The sequence below is a fragment of the Peromyscus californicus genome, unplaced genomic scaffold (genome assembly GCF_007827085.1).
Source record: "Peromyscus californicus insignis strain IS unplaced genomic scaffold, ASM782708v3 Scaffold_20__1_contigs__length_68692818, whole genome shotgun sequence".
Taxonomy (NCBI): Eukaryota; Metazoa; Chordata; class Mammalia; order Rodentia; family Cricetidae; genus Peromyscus; species Peromyscus californicus.
Window position 1 is genome coordinate 38,141,817 of NW_026294503.1, and position 25,184 is coordinate 38,167,000.

General features: G+C 45.8%; 1 protein-coding gene across 4 annotated transcripts in view; it reads right to left on the minus strand.

Moving 5' to 3' along the window:
* The window catches only part of Trappc9 (trafficking protein particle complex subunit 9), a 479,962-nt gene that overhangs the window by 172,423 nt on the left and 282,355 nt on the right, over positions 1-25,184 (minus strand). For all 4 annotated transcript variants that reach the window (XM_052747955.1, XM_052747953.1, XM_052747954.1 and 1 more), the window contains one exon: positions 5,650-5,792. In XM_052747955.1, the coding sequence (XP_052603915.1) occupies positions 5,650-5,792 (143 nt within the window). The remainder of the gene's footprint in view (positions 1-5,649; positions 5,793-25,184) is intronic.

Consider the following 25,184-nt stretch of genomic DNA (forward strand, 5'->3'; position numbering starts at 1 on the left):
CACTGGTCCTCTGAGGCAACTGACGAACCTGATCTGTCTAGAACTGAGGTCCTCCCTGGAGAGAGGGAGTGTCAGAAGCAAAGCCTAAGAAACCAAGGTAATAGACCCTAATACCTTCCTAACCCACTTCTTCTCACCCACCCTCAACCCACACTCAGCCACTGCTCAAAGCACTCTGACCACAGAGAGGATGTCATTGTCTGGAACTGTGTGCACAGACACCTTTGACTGGCATCGTGTTCCAGAAGCTCCTTTTGTTTCTGAGGAGTATCCCCCTGTGGGATTGTATCAAAGATGGCTCACCCATTCTCCTGCTGACAGGTATTCGGAGTCATTTCCACACTGGAGTTATAGAAAGTAAAGCTATTATATAAACTCTTGCACAAGTCTTTTTTGTAGATAGATTTTTTTTAGTTCTCTAAAATAAACATGCAGAAAAGAAACTGGCAGCTCACTGGGTAGGTTTAAAAGCTCCGAGAAGAGCTGCTAGTCAACTTGTATGCCCACAAATTCCAGTTCAATCCCAACCTCACCAACATCGAATGCAATCAACATTTACTCAACATTAGCCATTCTGGGAGGTATACAATGGTGCCTAATCATAGGTTTGTTTATTTTACGTTCCTCTAACGATTAATGACAAAGAACATGTTTCAGGTGACTGGGGGCCATTATAAAAAAAATACCTGTTCAAATGCTGCAGTATATTTTATGGCATGATTTGCCTTTTGGTGAGTGTAATTTTTTTGTAATTTGTTTATTTTATTTATAAAAAGCACTCAGACATGCAACATGCCAGGGCACACACATGGAGGCCAGAGAACAGCCTTCAGGAGGAACTGCTTGCCTTCTTCCTACCTGGCTGATGCAGTCTCTCTCCATGCTTCTGCTGCTGCGTTGTGTACTCCAGGCTACCTAACCCACGAGCTTCCAGCTGTTCTCACGCATCCATCTCAACACAGGAGGGCTAAAGGCACAGGTGTGGCCCACAGCATCCAGAATTTTACTTGGATTCCAAGGATCAGGTTTAGGCATCTAGCTGCCATAGCAAAAGCTTTTACCCCCTGCACCCTCTGGCCAGCCCAAGCATAAGGTTTCAATTTTCATAAAATTAATTATTTATCAACATTTTATTTTATAGTTAGCAATTTCTGAGTGGATCTAAGAAATCTCTGGCCTCAAGTCAGGAAGCTGCCTTGCTACGTCTCTTTTGAGGAGCAAGAACAGGCTTTGCATTCTGCTAAGTCTATTTACGCTATGTCTACCCGGGTGTACTGACCTCTAGTCCTCGTGGGTGCCAATAGCCTCTGCACAGAAGTCTTCAAATCATATACCTAATTCCTCTGACTTTGTTCTTTTAGGTCAAGGAATGTTTCCTGCTCTGTTTCAAGATATTTCAAACAACAACTTGCCAGTTTCTGGTTTAATTAATATTGCCAGGACTTTGGTTGGGATTGCCTTGAGTTTATAGTCGATACAGAGGAAACTGGAATCTCAACAGGAACCAGCTCTTCTCAGGAATCAGCACCCGTCCTTTGCCAGGTATTCAAGCCTCTTCCCTGTGTTTTGACACCTTCTAGATAGAGAGCACATTTTCACAACTTTATCCCTGTGGTTTGTGTTTTGGTTTAATTGAAACGTTATTTTCAATTTTATCTTCAAATTTCTAGTTGTTGCTAATAAACAGGAATACGGCTAGTCGTGTGTACGGTGTAATAGCAGACATGTGGATGACAACAGCGTTTTTTTTTTTAAAACTATCCATTTCTAGTTTTTAGGTCTTTGATTATTTTTACTTTTTGAAACCTTATTGCTCTGGGAAGGATTACAAGGAATATAACAGAGTGCTCACAGCAGACAGGTTTGCCTAGCTCATGTTCATGGAGAAATTGTTCAGACTTGCCCTGCAGCAACAGTAACCGTAGACTCTCTGCCCAGGAACTTTCTGGTGCTGATGAGCTTTCAGAAACCCTAGTTTATAGAGTTCCCACCTAAGTAAGAATTGAATTTTGTCCAAGGACGTCCTTCATCAATTGCCAGGTTTTCCCCCTGTGTTTTGCTAATGAGATAAATTCCAACAGTTAAGTTTTCAGTGCTTAAAACTAAATATATTTCCAGGATAAACTGGGATTGTTAGTACTCTATTATACCTTACATGTGGCTGAAATCAACTTGTATTTTGTCTTTTAACTCAGCCTTTGAATACCTGAGGCTGCTGGCCTACAGATTTTTCTTCCTGTGATGTGGTTGGTGTCTCTGGAAAGCAGCAGTATGATGAGGTTGGGTCCAGGAAGGTATCCTCCTTGCCTGCTTTTGAAATGAGCTTCCTTAAAAGTACTGTGCTTGCTTTCTTAAGAGCTTGAACTAGTTACTGGAGAAGTTGCCTGGGCCCACAGAACGCTTCAGGGGAACTTTCTAGCTGAGAGTGTCTATTCAGAGAGAGTGTCCATTCACAGAGTGTCTATTCACAGAGAGTGTTTATTCACCAAGAGTGTCTATTCACATACTCTATTTCTTCTTGTGTCAGTTTTAGTACTTTGTCCACTTTCTTCCTTCAAAACATTGATCCATTTTGCCTCAGTTGTCTAACTCACTGGGATAAGGCTCTCTACAGTATCCTCTTACATTTCCAAACTAAGCATATACAAAACCCACAGAAGGCTGCATCTTTTTTTCCTTCTACTAACAATTTATGTTTTCTCTTTCTTCCCACTCATTGCCCTAGTTATGATTAATTTTATTATTAATCTTTTTAAAGTATCAGTTTTGGTTCCATTGACTCCATAAATTCTCTTTCACTCCCTATTGTACTGACATGCTTTCTTCTCTATAATTTCTTCTGGGGGTATTGAACTCTTCTTTGTGTGATGCAGAAGCCACACCATTGATGTCAAGCCATTCATTTCTAGTATAAGCAATCACTCTTCCATAAATACAATTAGGTGGAGCTGGTTAACCAAAATGTCTAGGTTGCCCACGATTTTCCTGTGGGTTTTGTTTTGTTTTGTAAACTTGTCATATCAGATTCTCAAGGAATAATAGGAAAACAGTCAGGTGTACCATGGGGTTATCTGTTTCTCCCCTTCGTGTGCCAGTTTTATTTTGAAATTATCTTTTTAAGTGTATTTATATTTAGGACAGTAATGTGCTATTGAGAACTCAATTCTTCAATCACTACAAATTTTCCCATCTCTTTCTCTTGAAAGCCCAGACATTTAATATTAATAAGTCCATACCAACCTTCTAAACATTAGTGTTTACATACACTGTGCACATTTGAGGCTGGTTTCTTATAAGAGGCATATAGTTAATGTCTTGCTGTTGCATGGAGTCTGACAAGCTCTACTTTTAAATGCAATGCTGAATCTGTCTGCACTGGGGCAAATTTGGACATAGACATGTAAGTCTGTACTGTCTGTATCCTTTTCAGTCACTCACTCCTTGTTATTTTCTCCTCTTCCTCCCTATTCCTAGAGGGAGCTTGGATCTTTTCTATTTATTCACTTATCTGATGTTCCATTGCTTCATTGCTCCTGTGTATACATTTGTATTCCCATTCCATACTAACTGTGTGTGACAAGCTCCTATCAGGTTAGTGGAGAGCAAGAAGTTGCTCTGTCTGGCCCTGTTTCCAAAGAGGTTGTGTGATGCACCTGGTATTGGGGGGTGCTCTCTGGAAACAGGGCAGAAGTGCTCCCAGGAATATGACACACTACGTGTTAGAGAAGTGAGGAAAGCACAGAGAAACACACACACACACACACACACACACACACACACACACACACACACACGCACGCACCTGCGCACGCATGCAAGCACACACGCATGCACACTCCTGCTAGAGAAATGTACAGGAAGACAAACAGGTTTCAAAGGCAAGCAGATGTTTTCCAAAGGGTTAAATACAAGAATGGTAGTTTATTAATAGGACCCTTTTAGGGAAAAGATACAGTTTACGCCCCCAGGAGAGAACTGCCTTGACACAAGCTCCAGCTGTAAAGGTATGACTGGCTGTACCAGAACTTGGTAGGAACATGGGGAGAAGCAGGGAAGAGGAAGGTCTGTCCCAAACAAGAGTGGGAGAGACCCTGAATGCAGTCTCCTCAGCACTGGATCTGTCTGCAAGCTGGGTAGGACCTGGGGGGGGACAAGCAGGGCTGGAGCCAACTGGTCAACCCTCCACGGGGATATGAGTGGCCAGAGTGATCTGGAAATGGTGAGATTCCATCCCAGGATTTTGAGATCAATTAGACTTAGGGATAATGGAAAAGGAAAATCAGAAGTGCACTCTCAAACCCAAGAGCTGGAAAGAGAAATACACCAGCGAAAACAAGAGAAGATGAAGGCCACAGGTTGGCAACAAAGACCAAAGTAGTGCTTCAGCCTACAGCCAATGCTTCCAAGTCCACTTCAACCTTAAATTACCATTTACACCTACAGGGGCCCTGAGGTAGCAGCCATATATCAATGAGGCACAAAAGAGAATTCATAGAAACCTGTGCCACATCTGAGAAGTCTTGATGGGCAGTGGCAGCAGGAGAAGAGAAGGGGCAAAAAAGGCAGACATGATGTAGCAGAGCTATGTGCGGAAGGCTTGGCACACCCTAACACTGGCTGTCAGCACGCTGGCCAAATCTGCCCTGGGGGCAGGAGCTTTAAAGCTTTATACAAATTCAAGTAGAAGCCACCTTGGCAGTGAGGACCGAAAAAGTGATAGATGATGAAAAGGGATGCTAAAAGGCCCAGATAAGCCATTAATTCTTGCTGAAGCCTTTTTCCAGTGGCTGGGGGGGGGGGCGGTAAGTGAGCTAGATCCGTTTAAATGTATTTTTCTGTCAGCATTATGATGGACACCATACCTCTATTTTACCCTATAGAATACAAGAAAGGAATAAATAGCACAGGCCAGGGTGCTATTTGTGAGGTCCAAAGAAAGACAGGTGAGCGTTGGTTATGGCTGCTGTTTTGCTCAGTTAAGCATTCACAATGCTGACCTGGTCCACAGTGGAGTTCAGTGGAGGTAGGTCCCCACTCTCCAGGAGCTGCACATATAAACTATCCCAAGGGCTCCTGGGAAGCATTGATACTACTTCCACAGTACAAGTATGAGATAAGGAACTGTCACCTTCCACCTAAGAGAAAACCAATGGCCTTTCTCACCACGTGTGACCCTGAAGTAGACAAACTCACCCTTCCCTTTCCTAAGAAGAAGCTCAGGCCTGGAGGAGGAGTTAGTAACAGAGAGGGTTACCTTGAAGGAAATGATTCCCTGTGTGGAATGACTGACATTGTGCTGAGCTAGAAGGTCCTTGTGGTGCTGGACAGTGAGCCCTGAGACAAAAACCTTCATCTCACCGGCCATAGGAGCATCACAGAGGACAAGGCTGGGGTTCTCTGGAAGAACCAAATACAAGCAAAGCACTGTGCAGGGCCCCCATTGAAGAAGGCGCAGTCAGAGCAGAGCAAAGAACTTGCCCTGGGAGGGCCCACACACACACACAGGGACTGTGGGCACAGCATCCTAGCTGCCCATTAACACCAAGGACCACTGCCCTGCCAAAGGCATGGCTCTGCTGGACAGTGAGATAAGATAGCCAGTGACACGAGACAACCTCCCGTCCACCCCACCCCACCCAGCCTGGTTACCTGGTTGCCGGAAGTGTGTTGACTCTAGTGAACAACACAGAGGGCTCAACCTCCACATGCAGTCCCAGAGACAGGTTCCTGTAATACCCTTCCACGTGGCCCGGGCCTCCGGAGTACTTGAAGTTCAGGACAGCTTCCAGAGTCTAAAAAGTTAAGACAAACACCAAATCAGTACCTACAAGTAGATGAGGCTCCACGCTGGAAAGCAGGCTGCAACCTAGAGAGGGTCTCAGGACCCTCCTACCTGAAAGGATCACACAAGTAGCCCAGCTCATACTGTGCATCGGGTACCATTTTTCCTGTGGTACCAAAAGCCTAAACAGTCCTTGGCTGTACGTACAGGGAGAAGGGGCTCCAATATGCACCCTCTTTGGATACCACATTTGACAGAGAACACACACTGTGCATTGGCAGATGGCTGGGAAGGGCAGCGTCCATGCAGGAGGTAACAGGCAACTTCTACTCCCAGCCTGACATTACTAGAAGCCTGAGAGGTCAGAGGGAGGCACAGCAGAGGCCCTTCTCGAAAGACAAGGGCAGTGCCACCATGCCAGAAACAGGACACAGGATGAAGAGGTGGCAAGCACCATCCAAATGGGCAAAAAGGCGTCAGGACAAAGATGGTGGGTGGCTACAAAGTAGGGTGCCAATGGGGGCTGAACTCTGCCTTCCGAGGCTCTTCCTTTGTGCACTTACAAAGGATGATGGGCGAGCAGGAGGGTAGACTCTGCCTCCCTTGGTGATACAAGAACACAAGAGTTATTCAGCCACCATACTGGGGAGGTGAGACATTGAAAGTGCAGCCCCAGTCCAGTCTGGTCATATCTGACCATCCTTCCCTTTGAGATGAGATTTTTGTATACTGGGGGAGAGCAGCCCAGACTAAGAGCATGGGGTTAGGGGTTGGGGCAGGATACAGGGATAGTAACAAGGTACGAAGAGGCAGAGCTCCATTGCTGAGTGAGGGCCCCCACCATTGTTTTAGAGTCCAGTGCTGCTATATCAGAGAGAAGACTCACGGCCAGCATCTGCTGTAGCACTGGGTAGTGGAATGGTGTAAGAGGAAAGGATACTAAGAAGCCACAGGCAAGATCTAGATGCACTGCATCTACCTGAGATTGAAGAGAGACGAGCATAACAGGTAAATCCCACAGGACTATGACCCCAGTCCCAAAGTCCTGCAGGATCCCTCAGGAGGACCAGCTGTGAGCAGGCCCACCCATGGCCCTGCACACAGGCAGAGAAATATTAAGGATGGAGGACATGCACTATAGAAAAGCTGGCACCTCCCACGTCCCCCACTCAGTACAAGGCAACTTTGTAGGGATCTGTAGCCTGCGGAACATAGGAAGTAGTCATGGTAACAAGAAATCTTGGCCTAGCTAACTCCTGACTAAAATGATGGAGCCTTCCACAGCAGTGTCCTCAAACAGGTGTTGACAGCAGGGGCCCCGAGGGCAAATCTAGCCAGCACCTAATTCTGTAGGGAATAAGTCAAAAAACAAAAGAGAAACAGAAGGCTCTGCAGCAGAGACTTCCCATGGCCGTCCAAGTCAGAGACATTTATTATGCAGTCCTTTACATTCAGACTTTGCAGGTATTACAGGCTGGAGCGATGGCACAGCGGTTGAAAGCCTGTGCTGTATTCCAGAGGACCTGAGCTATGACCCCATCACACATGTCTGGTGACTCCCATCTGCCTGTAACTCCAGCTCTAAGGAGTTCAACATCTTCTCTGAACTCCTTAGCCACCTGCACTCACGTGCACTAACCCACCCACAGACATTCACAATTATTAATAAGGAACTTGACGGATAGAGCTGTTAGAGGGAAGCATGGAGGTAGATCTTCATGCCTCCCAGACCTATAACACCAGTAGCGGCAGAGGAGACAGATCAGCACATAACAGGATGATGCCAGGGAGGACCAAGGAGGTGAACAATGGTTGCAGGGCAATAACATCCCCTGAACATGTCCATTCTGTGCCAAAGAACAGAGAAGGCTCCCAGAATACCCGGCTCTAACCACTCCCCTGAAGGACTTTTCCAGAAGCAGCCCTGAAAACAGAAGCTGAGCATTATGTGCGAGCTCAGCCATGGCGTTGCTGTGTTAGGACCTCTAAGTTTGTGCTGAAGTACTGGAGTCAGGGCTCTCTCTCTCTCTCTCCTAGTCGGAGTGAATGGATGCCATGTTTCCAAGAGTTTGCTAAAGAGAGGTGCCTGCCTTTGGCCCTTGTCTTAGGTAAGGTTACTATTGCTGTGATGAAACATCATGACCAAAGCAACTTGGGGAGGAAAGGGTTGATTTGCCTTCTGTTTCCACACCATGGTCCATCACTGAAAGAAGTCAGGACAGGAACTCAAACTGGACAGGAACCTGGAGGCAGGAGCTGATGCAGAAGCCATGTTGTGTGTGTGAGGGGGCGGGGGGGGGGGGGGAGTGCTGCTTACTGGCTTGCTCTTCATGGCTTGCTCAGTCTGCTTTCTTATTGAGCCCAGGACCACCCGACCAGGGGTGGACCCAACCAAAATGGGCTGGGCCCTCTCAACATTCAATCTCTAATTAAGAAAATGCCCTATTGGCCTGCTGATAGCCATATGATTGAGCCATTTTCTCAGCTGAAGCTTCCTCCTCTCCCGTGACATAAAACTAGCCGGCACAGCCCTCCTCCCTCAGATTCCAGCAAGGTGGATCTGGCCTGCACTGACTGCTTCTGTTGACCCACCTCTTTGCAATGAGGAGGCAGCCATAGCTACTAGGCTTTTTAAAAATCAAAGGAAACAACTTGTGTGCCCCTCATATCAGAGAAAGGACATGTTGAGGGGAGGCAGTTGGCAAAGTCTATGCAGGATGGAAGGAGAGAAGGTGGGAGTCACCTGTGAGATCCAGTTTGGCACCATAGATCTATGGCATGGCACCGTGGCTTGCCATTTTCAGCCTCAGTCCACCAATTAATGGGGACATAACTAGTACTGAGCTTCTTGTGACTGGTACTGACCTCCTTATGACTGATACTGACCTCCTTAGAGTTTCATGAAGAATCAAGAAGAAAACACACTAAATAAATTCTTTTCCCTCTGTGCAACCTTCCCCATCCAGTAAACCACCAGCAACAGGGCTTAGAAGAAATGAACATGGTCCCAGTTCTTTTACTTATTTTTGAACTTTAAAAACTAGATTTATTTGAAGAAAAACAAAACAAACAAAAAACCCTTCAACCCAAAGGACGATCTACTGAGAGAAAATATTCCTATCAAAGTCACTATTTTAATTCCTTCAGGGCAGAGGTTCTTAGCATTGCACATCACTCTGTTGACACGTGGTCACCGTCCCACATCTGCAGAACCCTCTTTGTCTTCCCAAAAGAAACCTCTGGCCAGGCGGTGGTGGCACACGCCTTTAATCCCAGCACTCGGGAGGCAGAGGCAGGTGGATCTCTGTGAGTTCAAGGCCAGCCTGGTCTACAGAGCTAGTCCAGGACAGGCTCCAATGCTACAGAGAAACCCTGTCTCGAAACCCCCCCCCAAAAAAAAAAGAAAAAAAAAGAAACCTCTGAACGCACTGCACACTACCTTCCCACCACCTCCTACCCTGGTCCCTGCCAACTCTCCCGCATTCACTCTACGCAGTTGACTACTCTGGGAGCCTTGGGTCATCAGTCCCTCTGTGAGTGGCTTGTTTCATTTATCAAAATGCTCTTGAGGTTTACCCTGTCACAGTTTGCACCAGATCACCTCCCTTTTTAAGCTGAGTAGCACTCCACCGTGTGGCCTGGCTGACAGTGATGGATCATCAATGCGCATGAGGCTTGTTCCAACTCTGTGTGTCTAGTGAAGAACGTTCTATGACAGGGGTGTGCAAATGTCACCGCCTCACTTTTGTCTGTTTGGGGCATGCAGAGGGTGCAATTTCTACATCATACATTTATTCTACGTTTGCTTTTTGAGGGACCACCAGATCATTTGCCACAGCGATACACCACTTGACCCTTCAGCTAGCACACACATGGGTTTTCCTCACCGATATTCATTTTCTGTGTTTGTGGTAACAGCCATCCTCTGGGGTGAAGCCACATTTCACTGCAGTTTAGGTTGATGTAGGCCTCTTCTCTCCTCCTGTGATTGTAAACCTACTGTGCATCTCCCCTGGAGTGATGTCCATTCAAGTCCTCAGCCCCACATTAGTACGCTCACTGTTCCCTCTGCCTCCCTCCACTCAGACTATCTTCATGTCCGTGTATATGGGTGTCATGCAAGCCAGTGATGCCAATGATGCCGTCATGGACCTTCTACCCATTTTAAAACCCTTCTTCCTGACCACCGAGGACAACCCACATCTCTTCTTTACAACCAAAGTACTCGGTGAAACAGGTGTTTTTCTAAATTCAACACTCATACTTTAGACTCACTGAAACCCCAAATTCTCTTTCTACTTCCATCAGCTAAGAGCACAGAGCCACCAACTCCAGAGAGCTCCTGGCTTCTTGCAAACATGTCCTAGAGCCCTTAAAGTCACACAAGATGCCTTCCGTCGATTCTGAGTACAGTGGACTCTAACTGGCTGACTTCATTCATCTTTTCAGAGTCTCCCAGACATCCTTTAAGTGCAAGGATCTGGGCTTGGTTGAGGTGAATGTAGCCTTTGACCTCAGAAAGCTCAGTTAGTGCTGAGTGCACAGGCATAGGAACAAAGGAGCATGTGAATGGACAAGCCACAACCAGCAGGAATGTGGCACCTTGCTTCAACCACAGGCGCAGTGTCCAAGGAAACAGAAAGGTTCTCTGGTGGCCTTAAAGGAGGCAAGCACAAGCCAAACTTAAAAACCAACTTCAGGAAGGACCATAGGAGAATTCACCCAGGGATGAACAAAGAGTGCACACGGAGCTAACTGTCAAGCACTGGGGATAAAGGAAGAACAGCCCATGCTCCAATTTTCTTGGAATTGGCTGTTTCTTTACTCTGTAGAGAACCAGAGAAAAGACATAATTATGGGGGGAGGTGATCTAAGTTATAAAAATCAAGCAGAGAGAGGATTGGTGAAATTGAGTATTGCTGCCTTTCCTCCTAATGATTAAAAGGGAGAAAAAGAGAAAAGCAGCCTCAACCTGGTAGAATTAGAATAGTTTAATGAAACCATAAAATGGGCTGACAGGCAAATGGCACAGGATGTGCAGAGCAGAGGGAGGCGCAAAGCTGTCCTCCCTGGATACCATATGGTTCCTGTCCAGAGCACCTTCTCAGTCCTCACCTTGAGAGAAGACATCCAGAAGGCTGCAATGAGCAAGGAAATACAAACAAAATATGTGTTTTCTAAGCACAGTACAACTGATTTTTTCAAGCTAATACAGGGATCTTTAAATGGTAACCTTTATTGAGCACCTGCATATGTAAAACACTAAACTGAGTGATCTGTGCACTGCACCTATAATAAGGAAGGTGCTGTCTACATAGGCAAGTGCCTTAGTTTCCTCTCCTGCTGTTGTGGTAAAACACCCTGACCAAAGCAACTTAAAGGAGAAATAGTTTGTTTGGCTCACAATTCCATGTTACAGTCCATCACTAAGTGAATCAAGGCAACAAGAATGCAAAGCTGCTAGTTACATCCACAGTCAAGAGGAGAGCATGATGAATGAATGCATGCATGCTTCTGATCATCTCACTTTCTCCACTCTTAAGACAGTTCAGAATCCTCTGCTCAGGGAATGGTGCCACCTACAGTGGATGAGGTCTTGATACCTCAATTAATACAGTGAAGATAATCCCCCACAGACACACTTTACAGGCCAACCCAATTGAGACAATCTTTCACTGAGACTCTTTTGCCAAATGGCTCTAGATCGCTCAAGCCAGCAATTAAAACTAGCCATCACAGCGAGGTTCTGTGTAGTTAGGAGTAGCCTAGCCCATGCTCACTGTACTCCCCCACCATTCAAGGACATCACTCATAAGAATATTCATTCACCCATCTACCATTCACTTGCTGACATGGATGGATGTCCACTATGGGCAGAGGCCATGACAGTAAAGGAGGTGTCACATTGTTGTCCTGAGGCCAAGCAAGTCTGAGATAAGCTGTTCTCTGTATCGCCACAGCTAAGTGTCAAGGTATATGAAACCTCTGGTGGCCAAGAACGAGAGGCAAAGAAACAACAGGTTAAGAACGAGGGCAAAAACAAACCATTCTTAGATTAAAATCAACGGTCCCACCCCAAACACCCCCCAAAAAATAACAGAATCAACTGTAACTTCTCAAAACTATCAAGAGGGTGACATCCTTCTCAGGTTAGTCAAGGAAAAAGGAAACAAAATTATAATGTCAAAAATAAAAATGAGCCTCAGTACAGATCCCACAGAAAACGAAAAGATAGAAAGGAAGAAGTTTGGGCCAACACTGGCCCCAATTTATACTCAGTAAGAACTTCTTCCCAAAAGAACCAAAGAGAAGCAGGAAACCAAGAGCTTCATGATGATCGGGGCTGAATTCACAGGAAAAGCATCTCCTAAAAGAAGCCTGACCTGCAGCCAGTTACCCAGCATATTCTACCAAACATCAGGCTTAGAAAAATGTCAATTTCATAAAAACGAGCTTGAGAAAAAAGGATGGAGAAGGCCAGCAAGGCAGATCAGTAGGCAAACACACTTGATACCAAAGTCTGACAACCTGAGTTTGACCCACAAGGTCCACATAATAGAAGAAGAGAACTAACTCCTGTAAGTTGTTCTTTGACATCCACTGTAGCATACACGTGCATGCTATAAAAAATGGTGCCTTTTTTTTTTATCAGACCAGTATTACTCAAATGTTGAAATTAGAGAGTCTATAAAAAAACCATTTTAAGACCAGTATTTCCCATACATTTAACTGTAGAACTCCCTAACCAAGTACTACTAGTGAATCAACTTGGAAAGTATATAAACTACTTCATCCATCATGACCAAATGAGTCTTAGCAATGCAAGGATGGTTTTGATTCTTGAGCATCAACTTGTGACTGTCTCTCACTATATTAACAATTTGTTAACAGAAAGGAAAAGTAAGCCACACAGTCAACAGAAAAAGCAGATACAACATTCAAAACCCACCGACATTTTTTTAAAATAACTTTGAGCCAATAACGCATGGAAAAGTACATTTTATGAAATTTACCATTAAAACCTTAATGAAGAACCACACTTAAGGGTAGGTAACTAAATATTTCCATCAAACACTTAGAAATAAGGATAATATGTAAGTCCAATGTCAAGCAATTGAAGGCACATATGGAAAAGGTGTAAAACACTTCAGAAACATCATCCTGTTTTAAAAAAAATCTTTTAAATCTACTAGAATGCTCAGAAACTGCTGGTAGTACTATAAAATAGCACAATTGCTTTGAAAAATGATTAAGTAATTTCTTGTAAACTTAAATCTATAACCCCATATTACCATTGAGCAATAAAATTCACACCAAGAAAAATAAAAACATCTATCCACATAAAGGTGGATAACAAAATGTCTATAGAAATGATTGACAGCAACTCAAAACTGGAAATAACAACAGTGTCCCATAAGGAATGGGTGAATGGTTAATCAGCTTGTAGTGTGCCTATAAAACTATGTTTCCGCCTGTGAAATGGAACAGGAAGTGATGTTAGCATCATGGATGACTCTTGAGGTGATTATTCTGAGTGTAGTTGACCCAAGAGCACACTAGACACTAGAAAGGTAAATCTTTAGTCTCAGTAAGGAGACCAGAATTGTTTGGGACTAGGGACAGGAGACTTAACTGTAAAAGAGTCAGGGATGCTTTCTGGGGTCATCAGGTGTTCCACAGACTGGTGGTAAGGATGGCCATCCAGGTCACACATTCTCCGAAACCCATGAGGCTACAGTGTCTGAGGCTGCACTGAAAAGAATGTAAGACGCACCCAGTAAACTGGATTTTGGACACCAATGTTATTAATAGACACACAATCATTTGTAAATATCTAAACAATGTTTAATGCTGGCCACACTGATGTGGAACAACTGTGGAATCTGCAGGAGTCTTAGGTGGACTCTAGCAGTCCCAGGTTCCACATTAAAGAACAGAAAGTGAGCCTGTGATTGACAGTAATTAAAATTGCATATAACCTTGGAAAAGGCTTTTCGCTTCTCTAGTTCAATATCCTTGCTCAGAATCTGAGTGTTCTGACAGATATTACCCAAGATTTTGATCAGCTCTTATCAGAACTGTTATTGTTCATTTTGTATTACTAATCTAATGTTCCACAGTCTCGAATATAACTGAAGCTATTATGAGAGAAAAAACAACCACCCTCCTACACATCCCAGCCAATTTAAAAGTATAAGCAGGCCTCTAATTTCTGAAGACCCCAATTGAACCTGTCACTGCAGATTCGTTCTGTGATATGACAAAAGATCAATAGCTAGGATGCGGTCCACTTAGGAAGCTAAACACCCAGGACCAGCCACTGGCTGGGGCTCAGTTCCTGCCACTGGACCAGCACAGCGGTCTACCAGGGGTCAGGAAAACCTACCAATGAAAGCCACACCATTACTTTCTAGTTAATTAGCACTTTTGGCCAAAATCTCTCTTTAGTGTTAATTATGCCTTAAAGATACCAAGCAGCTACAAATTAAACAGCACATCCATGATAATGTAGGGGTTGGTTTGAACAACGGCTGCCTTCAGCACAGTCCAGTTCAGGAGACCCACAGGACCTGTGCTAGCCGAGAAGGAGGAGGATTTGGAGTGGACAACGGGGTGGGGAATTGGCCAGGGGCTATGAGCAGCCCAGTGGAGTATTTTAGTGCTGCTACCAAGGAAAGGGAGCAGGTTAGAGGCTAGAGGACTAGACTAGTCCTCAGCTAACATGTCTGGGTGGTGAGCAGCAAAGACTAGAAGGTAATGCAGGAGGAGGCATCCGATAGACGTCAGCAGAACAGAGAGCATCAGGGGCCCTTCCTTTCTCTAAGCTTTGGGAGACAGTGTAGATGTAACTCTAAACAGTCTTAGTAAATAAGAAACAACAAGCCAAATACAGAGTTAAAAGCCCAAGAGATCAGAGTACTAGCGAAGAGCCAAGACTACCTTTAGCTTACCAGTTGCTGCCGTCCTTCCCCTGAGAGAGAGACCTTCCTGTGCGACTTGTCTTTTTATTGCCTTTCTGTTCTGCCTTCTCATTGGCTCTAAACCCAACCACATGACTTAGTCGTCACTGCCTGTCTATACAGACCTCCAGGTCTCTATGGTTGGTACTGGGATTAAAGGATTGGGTCACTATGCTTGGCTGTCTCCTTGACCACACAGAGACTCTGCCTGCCATGTGATCGAACTAAGGACATGTGCTACCACCACCGGACTTCTGCTTAATGGCTTGCTTCTACCTCTGATCTCCAGGCAACTTTGTTTATTAACATACAAATAAAATCACATTTCAGCACAAATAAAATATCACCACAAGACCGGGCTGGATGTGGCTCAGTGGCACAGCATTTACCTACCATGCAGAGGCCCCAGTTCTATCCCTAGTACAAAGTAAAGTAATAAAATATGAAATCACTCTGAAGGTCTGATTCTTTTTGCCCAAATTTTTTGGCCCCCAAATTGCCCAAATTTTGACAGTGTGACGATTCCAACACCCTCAACTTTACATGACATTTCTCTTGTTATGAAGACTGAGCATCTTCTCATATACTTAGGCCATCATTGTATCATATCCTTCCAGCATTGCCCGTGACCTGTCTCTTTCTTATAGACTCCTAGCCACTTTGTTATATTAAGAATGTGCTTTGTAAAGATCATGTCACTGGATAAACTCAGTTTGCTGCCTCAGTCCTAACACCATTACCTTCGAAATTACCATGGTTTTGTTCCTCTTGTATTGGCTAGGACCAGCAAATCAATGGATGGGAATAACAACTCCAAAAATAGACCCACACTCCCATGTGTAATTGGTTTTGACCAAGGGCAAAGATGATCCAATGATCAAATTAGCTTTTGGATGAAGACAATGGCCAGACACCTGGACAAAGGCTGTAAAAGAAACAAGCCAGGCCTTACCCCCAGGAGTTTCTCTCCCTACACCAGGCAGAAGCACACGTACTTCAGGAGACAGGAGACTCCCAGAAAGCACAAAAGACACTGCACACTGGTGGAAAGCATCTTTATTGTTGCGGGGGGGGAAGGGGGGGTTTCAGTACAGGGTTTCTCTGTGTGGCCATGGCTATCCTGGAACTCACGCTGTAGACCAGGCTGGCCTTGAACTCAGAAATTCACCTGTTTCTGCCTCCTGAGTGTTGGGATTAAAGGCGTGCACCATCACACCTGGCATCAGGAAAACATTTGATTTCATGAAAATATTAAAAAGAAACAATTTGTTACTAGACAAATCTCAAGCAGTTGGAATATGGAAGTTGTCCATGTCATCCAGGTTGTCAACCAAATTGGCACGCCATTGCGTGGAATGTTCTCTGTTTCTGTAGATCTGTGGGCATGTCCCTCTTTCATTGTCGGCATTGATCATTTGTGGGGGGGGGGGAGGGGCTTCTACTCCCTTTTCTAGATATATCAGCTGGAGACACCAATTTCATTATTTGTGAAACATTCAGGTTTTGGCTTTGTTAGTTTTCCGCAATGTCTGCAGCCAACATAAGAGTGGGCAGAGAAAGCAAGAAGTCAGTGACTGTCTACCCTGTGGAGCAAGATTTATTGCTGAATCGTGTGTTCATTTTTGTAGAGAAGTCCCTAACGTGGGCAGATTGTGACTTTTCAAAGTCCACATTCCCCTAAAGAATCCAAGGCCCCTCCATCATTCTACCCTCCTATCCAAACAGCCGAGTCCTCTTGGTCACTGGGTTTCTGCATATTGCTCAGATCCTTTGGGAGTCCTACACGATATCACAGCATAGGTACCCACAATGCCTACTGCTCACAACACTGCATCATAAGGCTTGGCTCCTTTCAAAGAATAAAAGCTCCCTGAGGGCAGGAGCCATGCCTGGTGCACTCAGATTCTCAAAGGACAGGTTTCCACAGATACATGCTCAATGTCAATGAATGACTGCAACTTCACAGGGGAGCTCCCGGGAAGAAGGATGTGTGCAGCGGGACTCTGGCTGTACTCTAGTCTAGACTCTGGGGATAGTGCCATAGAAACTGCAAGACCTATCACAAAGTTACCTAGGTATCACTAGCCCCAAACTCCTGTTATCAGAGGCTTAAAGAAATGAAGAAGCTTGCCAAGTTCAAACAAGGTCTGCCTGACTCAAAAGATCTTGCTCTCCCAGGAGGACATGTATCCAAAAGAGGAGAAGCTGACCACGGAGAATAGGGCCATGGGTAAAGGCTGGTGCTGCCCCAGAGACCAGGCCTGGCCTCCTCATGGAAGGACCTAAGCACAGTGCTGTGGCACACAGCTCATAACTTGGCACCGAATGCATAGTTTTTGTCTCTTGTGTGTAGTTAGCTGAAGGGTGGGCTGGGAAGGGAAGATAATTCATTTAACGAGACCTCAGTGTAGGATACAGTTCAGTTAGGTGAACGCTTGTTTAGCAGGCACAAAGCCCTGTGTTTGAATTCTGAGAATGTTTTTTGTTTGTTGTTGTTGTTTGGTTGGTTGGTTGGTTGTTTTTTGTTTGGGGTTTTTGTTTGTTTTTTGGATTGTTTTTGCTTTTGTTTTTTCGAGACAGGGTTTTTCTGTGTAGCTCTGATTGTCCTGGAACTCACTCTGTAGACCAGGCTAGCCTCGAACCCAGAGATCCACCTGCCTCTGCCTCCCAAGTGCTGGCATTAAAGGTAAGTGCTGCCACTTCCCTGGGGGGGAATGTATTTCTTAAAAAGAAGGGAGACGCTGGAGTGGGAGAGACAGCGCCCGGGGAGTACCTATAGTCCCAGCAGTCAGAAGGTAGAGACAGAATGTGAGAGTTTTCTACCAGGCAGGGTAGACCTCCTGTATGAGGGCATCTGAGGTGAAAGTAGAAGGAAAGATAAGGATGCCAGCCCTGCAGGACCTGGAAGAATGTCCCAGACACAGGAAATTGCAGAGAAACAGTGTGAGAGGTGGGGGATAAGCCCTGAGAGGTGGCAGAGCGGGACCCATTGGTGCGTGGCTGACAGACAGGGCTGAGCTGCTGTTCCCGATGGATAGAAAGCCCAGGAGGTGTCTGTGGAGGCAGAGAACATTCTGGCACAGAGGTAGGAGGCAGAGAAGAAGGGGAACGGGAGGATTCAAGCTGGAGAAGTAGAACTATTCGCAGCAGGCTGACAATGGCCATGAATGTCAAGCCTGACTCTGCACACACGTGAAAGCGGGATTAGAACTAACCAAGAAAGCCAACAACCAGACACTGAGTGGAAAGGAACAAGGAGGCTTGGGCTTCTTCGAGACTTTTCTTTCAGTGGAGAAACTAGAAATAAAGGAGAGAGGGTAAAGGTGGACAGGTTTTAGAGGACTGGGAACACATCAAGTTTGAAAACCCCACTGGTGTGTGGAGCTGACAGCGGGATACATGAGTTCCAGAAGAGCAAAAAGTCAAGGCAAAGGAGACAGCGTCCAGGCAGAGACGGCCGCATAACCTAGGGAACAGAAGACCTCGGGCTCTGCTCCTGACCGACTCCTGGGGCCCTTCGGAGACCCTGCGTTATATTCGCTCAAAGAGACCCCAGGGAAGAGCTGCTCATTATAGGCTCTTCAATGCTCCTGCTAACTGTGAAACATTTGCCATGTTGGGTAGTCCACAGTTTTACAAAACACACCTTGGACAGCAGGGATTAAGAGTTAATAGTCCGGGCCGTGAGAGCAGAGTGCGCCGCCCAGCTCAGACTTGGCTGTCTCTGCGGGTCCAGCTGCCTGGTGAGGGGTGCGCTGGGCGGCTTCCTTATCTGGTTATCAGAAAGGTCAGGCCAGCTGGTGCTAGAAAAGCACCTAGAGCTGTGCCTGGCATTGGGAAGAGGGCTCTAAGTGCTAGTTAATATTGCTATTACCGAGTCGGTGTTTGACACAGAGAAAGGCAATTGGGTACTGGCACTAAAGGATCATAAATAGAATTAACATCTGCCTCCTGCATGTAAAAAAAAAAAATCACTGGCCCCAGTCACCCAGATATAGATAAGACTTTATCATAGCTGTCCTTAACCCTTCCCCATCCATGCCTGTTTGCCCTGCTGGTCTTGGGTGTCAGCATAACCAAGCGCGAATATGTGCATGCACAAATACGTGCACATGCACACACACATACATATATGTGTGCCTTAAGCAAGTGCTAAAGCTGTTAAAACTATCCTGCCCCATGTCATCCACTCACTGCAGCCATCAAGATCTGACTTGGTCAAAAAGCTCCGAGACCTTCCTCTCTAAACGTTCTCCGCAGAGCTCCCTGCCCTGGCTCTCTGCCCTTTGTGCCCCTGCTCCTATACATGACTCCCTCTTGCCCAGGCAGGATGATCAGCAAGAAAGATAATGATGCCATGGGGGCAGTGATATCCAAATGGGAAAGTGGACTATCACAATTGCCCAGCACAGGGAAGAGCTAGGTCAGTGTTGGCTCTACATGCGTGTGATGGCTCATATTGATTGTCACCTTGATAGACTCTAGAATCACTAAGAATGAGACTGGAGAGGTCCGTGAGAGATTATCTAGATTAAGCTAACTGTATTGAAAGGCCTCCCCCTCCCCAAATATAGATGGCACCATCTTAGACTGAGTTAAGGGAGAGGTTGAGCGGAGCACCAGCATACCTCATTCCCTTCTTTCTGACAGATGCAATGACCAGCTACCTTCAAATACCGTTCTTATGGTGTGGTGATATTGTGTTCCCCAATATATTGTGCACCCTAATAAACTTATCTGGGGTCAGAGAACAGAACAGCCACTAGATATAGAGGCCAGAAAATGGTGGCACACACATCTTTAATCCTAGCATCCCAGAGGCAGAGATCCGTCTAGATCTCTGTGACTTTAAAGCCACACTGGAAACAGCCAGGCATGGCAACACACACCTTTAATCCCAGGAAGTGATGGCAGGAAGCAGAAAGGTATATAAGGCATGAAAACCAGGAAATAGAGCCTGGCTAAGCTTTTAGGCTTTTAGCAGCAGTTCAGCTGAGATCCATTAGGATGAGGACTCAGAAGCTTCCAGTCTGAGGAAACAGGATCAGCTGAGGAATTGGCAAGGTGAGGTATCTGTGGCTTGTTCTGCTTCTCTGATCTTCCAGAATTCATCCCAATACCTGGCTCCAGGTTTGATTTTATTAATAAGACCTTTTAAGATTCGTGTTACAGCTATGGTTTCTCCCCAGTGCTGTCTGTACCCCCAAAACAGAGAAAAAACCAGACCCTCCCTTCAGTTTCTTCTTGTCATGTATTTTATTACATCATGAGAAAGGTTACTAACACAGGGCTCCCTTGTTCACCTCCCAGAAGAGGGACCACATGTCCCTCTGCTGCTTAGAGTAGGGCCTGACACTCCCACAGGCTTGAGTCTGACTGGGCTTCTTTCCAGGTCCTCACTAGAGGAGGCTAGGAAAGCATCATGGGAACATCTCACTCATCCCAGCGCAAGCATAGCTTCCCCAATAACAACAAAACAGCACAGAGTGTATGTCGATGGATGTGTGACTCCACTTTCTCCCAGTGCTCCCTGAAGGACAGACACACTGAAGCAAGGTACACAGCAATTGATTCAAGAGAGGCAGCCTGTCCTCTGTAGCAGCCCCCATGGTAAGCCAACAGTGTCGGGGTTGGGTGAGGGAGAAGCATTGTGGAGAGAGAGAAGAGGAGGAGTCGTCCTCCTTGGCAAGATCCAGGATGTGCCTGAAGGGTTCTTACCTTCAGGGCCAGGTGAAGAGCATCCTCTTCAGAGGTACAGAGGAGGCCGCACTCTCTCTATAGGACCCACATCCCTGCTTCTGGGTGGCCCTGCTCCATTCTAGGCTCTGTTCCCACAGAGGCAGGTACACAGAATTTAATCCTTAGACCCAGCATCTGGGGCTTGACAGGAGTCACTCCCATCTCTTGGAATCCCCAGCCTGATGTAAAGCAATCATCCAGATCCCATCCAGCATGAAAGCCTCAGGGACAAAGCCTCTCATATCTCACTAGCCCTGCAGACTCCGGATGCCAGTGGCCTTCACTGAGTCACTAGTGGCCCTCTAGCCTTGGAGCATAGTCAACCACCTCCATCACACACTGCCTCTTAGACAGACCTCAGGACCACATGGGGTGTCAACCAGGTTGGAAGACACTCAAACATGTGAGATGTAGTTATGACCTAAGCCAAGAGATGTGCAAGAATCAGGAAGGCTTCCTTTGGCGGGGACGGACACTGTCTTCTTGAGGAGGAATGAGAAAGCACAGAGATTATATTGGAGGAACTGTAGATATACCAGACACACAGGGGAAGGGCTTCCAGTGCACTGAGTACTTCTCTGAATTGGGAGCTTTTTTTTTTCCAAACATTTTTAAACATAAAATGAAATACATCACCATTACCCATGTTTTATAGAAAAGAAAATGACTTGATGCACTGAATAGCTAAATAGCAAATATGAGCCCTATATTTAAATTTGCACCTCATTTCTAGTTATTAAACCATGGAACACACTTGATTTCTTCCCTATGGAGGAGTGGATGTCTTATGTGAATGGAAAGCTCAGATCCTCTACTCTGAGCACCACTCTGTCAGAATATGACAGTCAAGCCTTTGGCCATGTGGCCAGCAATGTCTTTAGGCACAGTGATGGAGGTTGGGGGTTATTGATCCAGCTATGAGGCACCTGGAGCCAGAACTGTTTTCCGTTCAGGAAAAATGGCTGTGGAATTCTCAGGGTCATCCTCATTGGTGTCCTTGTTCATTTCTTCATGGGATACCTTCATGATCTGCAAGCTCCAAAATGATTCCACCCACAACAACTCTTGAGAGATAGTCAAGGCTGGACACAAGAGCTCACGGGTCAGTGGAAAGTCCTATCTATTTCCCAAGGGCAGGAACCCACCAGCATCACATGGAGCTGTCCATGCTGAATATGCTATGAAGTCACAGCAACCTTGAGAACCTAGAGACTCAATTGAAGAGTTAGCATCCTCCTCTTCACCCTTCTGCTGACTGCCCTATGGGCATGAAGAGAAGGAAGAACAAGAACACGAAAGCTCTTCAAGATGACCAGCAATCCCCAACCCACCTTCTGCTGTTCACCATCTGAGCCCTCAACCTCATGACTATAACACTTCTGGCCTGGCAGAGACTTCCAACCACAACACACGCCAACAGAACTTCTCAGGGCGCTAGGTGAGTTCTCTGGCAAAATAAAACACAGCAACCTTGCATCTCTGTGCCCCTAGTACCCAAAGCCAGTGGTCAAGTGGCAAGGTCATTTGTGGGCTTAATGAGAGAACACTGGTAAGGCCATACCCAACATACCTATCAGAGACATGTCCTATCATCTACAGAAAGCCATCTCTGATTATAACCTGAGCATTAAAGGGCTCTGTGGAAGGTATTTCAGGCTACAAGGAAGACCAGGCTTACTGAAAGTATCAGACATCCTCTCACAGGCAGGAATCTTTGATGCTGGGGCAAGCCCAGCTGTCAAGCTAACATGCGATATCAATTTGGTGACCAGTACATGCTTTGACCTCATGGTCAACACAGACTGCAATGACGACCAGCCCCAAAACAAAGGAAGATGAACCCTCAGCCTCAGAGAGTCCCTGAGCCGCCGTCACTGCAAAACACTCCAAACCCACCTCTAACAGTGTCTACCCCTAGACCTTGACAAAAGGAGGTCAGCAGAGCCATAGATCATCAACATTTGTACATTCTATCTAGAAGACAAAAGGTACACATATATGTTGTCAAAGGCACAAGTAGCCATTTTGAGAGGAAAGTGTCCCACGATGCAGGTGTCCTGGTGTTTTTGGTTGGTTGGTTGGTTGATTTTTTGACACAGGGTTTCTCTGTGTAGCCCTGGCTGTCCTGGAATTCACTCTATAGACCAGGTTGGCCTCAAACTCAGAGATCCACCTGCTTCTGCCTCCATGCTGGGATTAAGGACCTATGCCACCACCTCCTGGCCCAGTGCAGGTGTTCCAATAGCCCACAGCTGTCTGTACAGCACTGGTAGCATACTGGGGTGGCGGTGAGGGGTTCTCAAATTTTCTCCAACACTGCATATTAAATTAATTGGCCCCAGTTGGCAATCTTTCTCTTCAATTGGTTATAACCAAGATACAGAAAAAAAAGAAGTAACTGTCCTGGACCTAAGGCCTGGGCTACTGCATCACACCAAGCACATATGGAGGGGCTGGAGAGAGTTCTGTGGAGCATCACCCAGGTCTCAGTCATCTGAACACACCAAAAGCAAATGGAGAGGATGGATCTTGTTTTTTTTTAATTTTATAATTTAATTTAATTTTACATATCAGCCACGGATTCCCTTGTCCTCCCCCTCCCCCACTCGCCTTCTCCCCAGTCTACCATCCATTCCCATCTCCTCCAGGGCAAAGACTACCCTGGGGATTGAGTTCAACCTGGTAGATTCAGTCCAGGCAGGTCCAGTCCCCGCCTCCCAGGCTGAGCCAAGTGTCCCTATATAAGCCCCAGGTTCCAAACAGCCAGCTCATGCACTGAGAACAGGTCCTGGTCCCAGTGCCTGGATGCCTCCTAAACAGATCAAGCTAATCAAATGTCTCACTTATCCAGAGGGCCTGATCCAGTTGGGGGCTCCTCAGCTATTGGTTCATAGTTCGTGTGTTTCCATTCGTTTGGCTAATTGTCCCTGTGCTTTTTCCAGTTGGTCTCAACAATTCTCACTCATACAAACCCTCCTCTTTCTCGCCAATTGGACTCCTGGAGCTCCACCTGGGGCCTGGCCGTCCAAGACCAGCTATACCACTCTTGGGCATATACCCAAGGAATGCTCAATCATACCACAAGGGCACTTGCTCAGCTATGTTCATATCAGCATTGTTTATAATAGCCAGAACCTGGAAACAACCTAGATGCCCTTCAACTGAAGAATGGATAAATAAAATGTGGTACATATACATAATGGAATATTACTCAGCAGAGAAAAACAATGACATCATGAGGTTTGCAGGCAAATGGATTGATCTAGAAAAAAATCATCCTGAATGAGGTAACCCAGACTCAGAAAGACAAACATGGTATATACTCACTCATAGGAGGATACTAGATGTAAAACAAAGATGACTAGACTGCTACTCACAACTCCAGGGAGGCTACCTAGAAAACAGGACCCCAAGAAAGACATGGGGATCGCCCAATGACAGAGAAATGGAATGAGATCTACATGAACAACCTGGACGTGAGTGGGAGTAATGAAGGGCAAGGGTTGAGGGAAAGAGAGCTTAGGGGAGTGGGAGGTCCCAGCTGGATCAAAAACAGAGAGGGAGAACAAGGAACAAGAGACCATGATAAATGAAGACCACATGAGAATAGGAAGAAGCAAAGTACTAGAGAGATCCACAGAAATCCACAAAGATACCTCCACGAGAGGATGGATCTTAAATAAACAGCACTGGGAGGAAGAGGTGTGAGCCTTTACCAGACAGACAAGGAGATGTCAGCAACTTAAAGTTTGGGAACAACTGGGTAAAATGAATGGAATGGGTGTTGGATAACATTATTGCAGCAATGTCAAAGGTCACAGTATGGTGGTGGTCATTTCAGAAAATGGCACCTGCTCCGAGGCAGTCTCTGATGAAGAACGAGCAGGAATAAACTCCGCAAGTGACTTTCAAAAGGAGAGAAGAAGGAATGGCATACAGTTTCACTAGATCATTCTTTCAAGTTCATGTTGGAAGAGTTTCAAAATAAACCTGGAGAAGTTATTAGTAAAACAAGTGTGGTTGGGTCTTGGCTTTAAAAATAGCCACAAACACCTGGGATGTGTAGAGCCTTGGGGATACATGTGCACCAAGGATGGTCTGACTCCTTTTTCCAAAGAGTTCTACTCTTTCTGAAAAAGCCCTAGCATGGATCCGAGGACCCTCTTTGCAGTTACACTAGCTGGGCTCAGCCAGGGCTAAGTAATGGCCAGACACATGGCCTTTGTAATCCCATTGTAATCCAATGGCCTGCTCTAATCCCACATCTGCCCATCTAAAGCTCTACTACCAGACAGCCATTGCATACAGTCAAAGCCTACGTAAGTGCCAGGCCCACCCCTCAGAGCTCCTCCAAGGCACAATGCCCCCATCCCCACCCCAGGGCTAAGCACAGAGCTTGGCACACAGCCTGGTGAAGAAGGCTGAGCAACACTCACTGAGGAAGCAAAGGAACAAAAGAAACACCTTCAGCATTGGTAGTCACGGCTTTGAGTGGATTACAGTTTCTAGCTCTGGGAGAATGATCCCTGTTATAAACAGGAACTTGATAGTCCTGCAGATGCCGCTTTCTTTTTTTCTTTTTTTTTTTTTAATGCACAGCTGTGAAGGAGAAGAAAATATCCCTTGTGTGCCAAATATGCATTTCTAATTACATTCACCTAAGACAGATTTACTCTGAAGACCAAGAATAGCTAAATAATGTA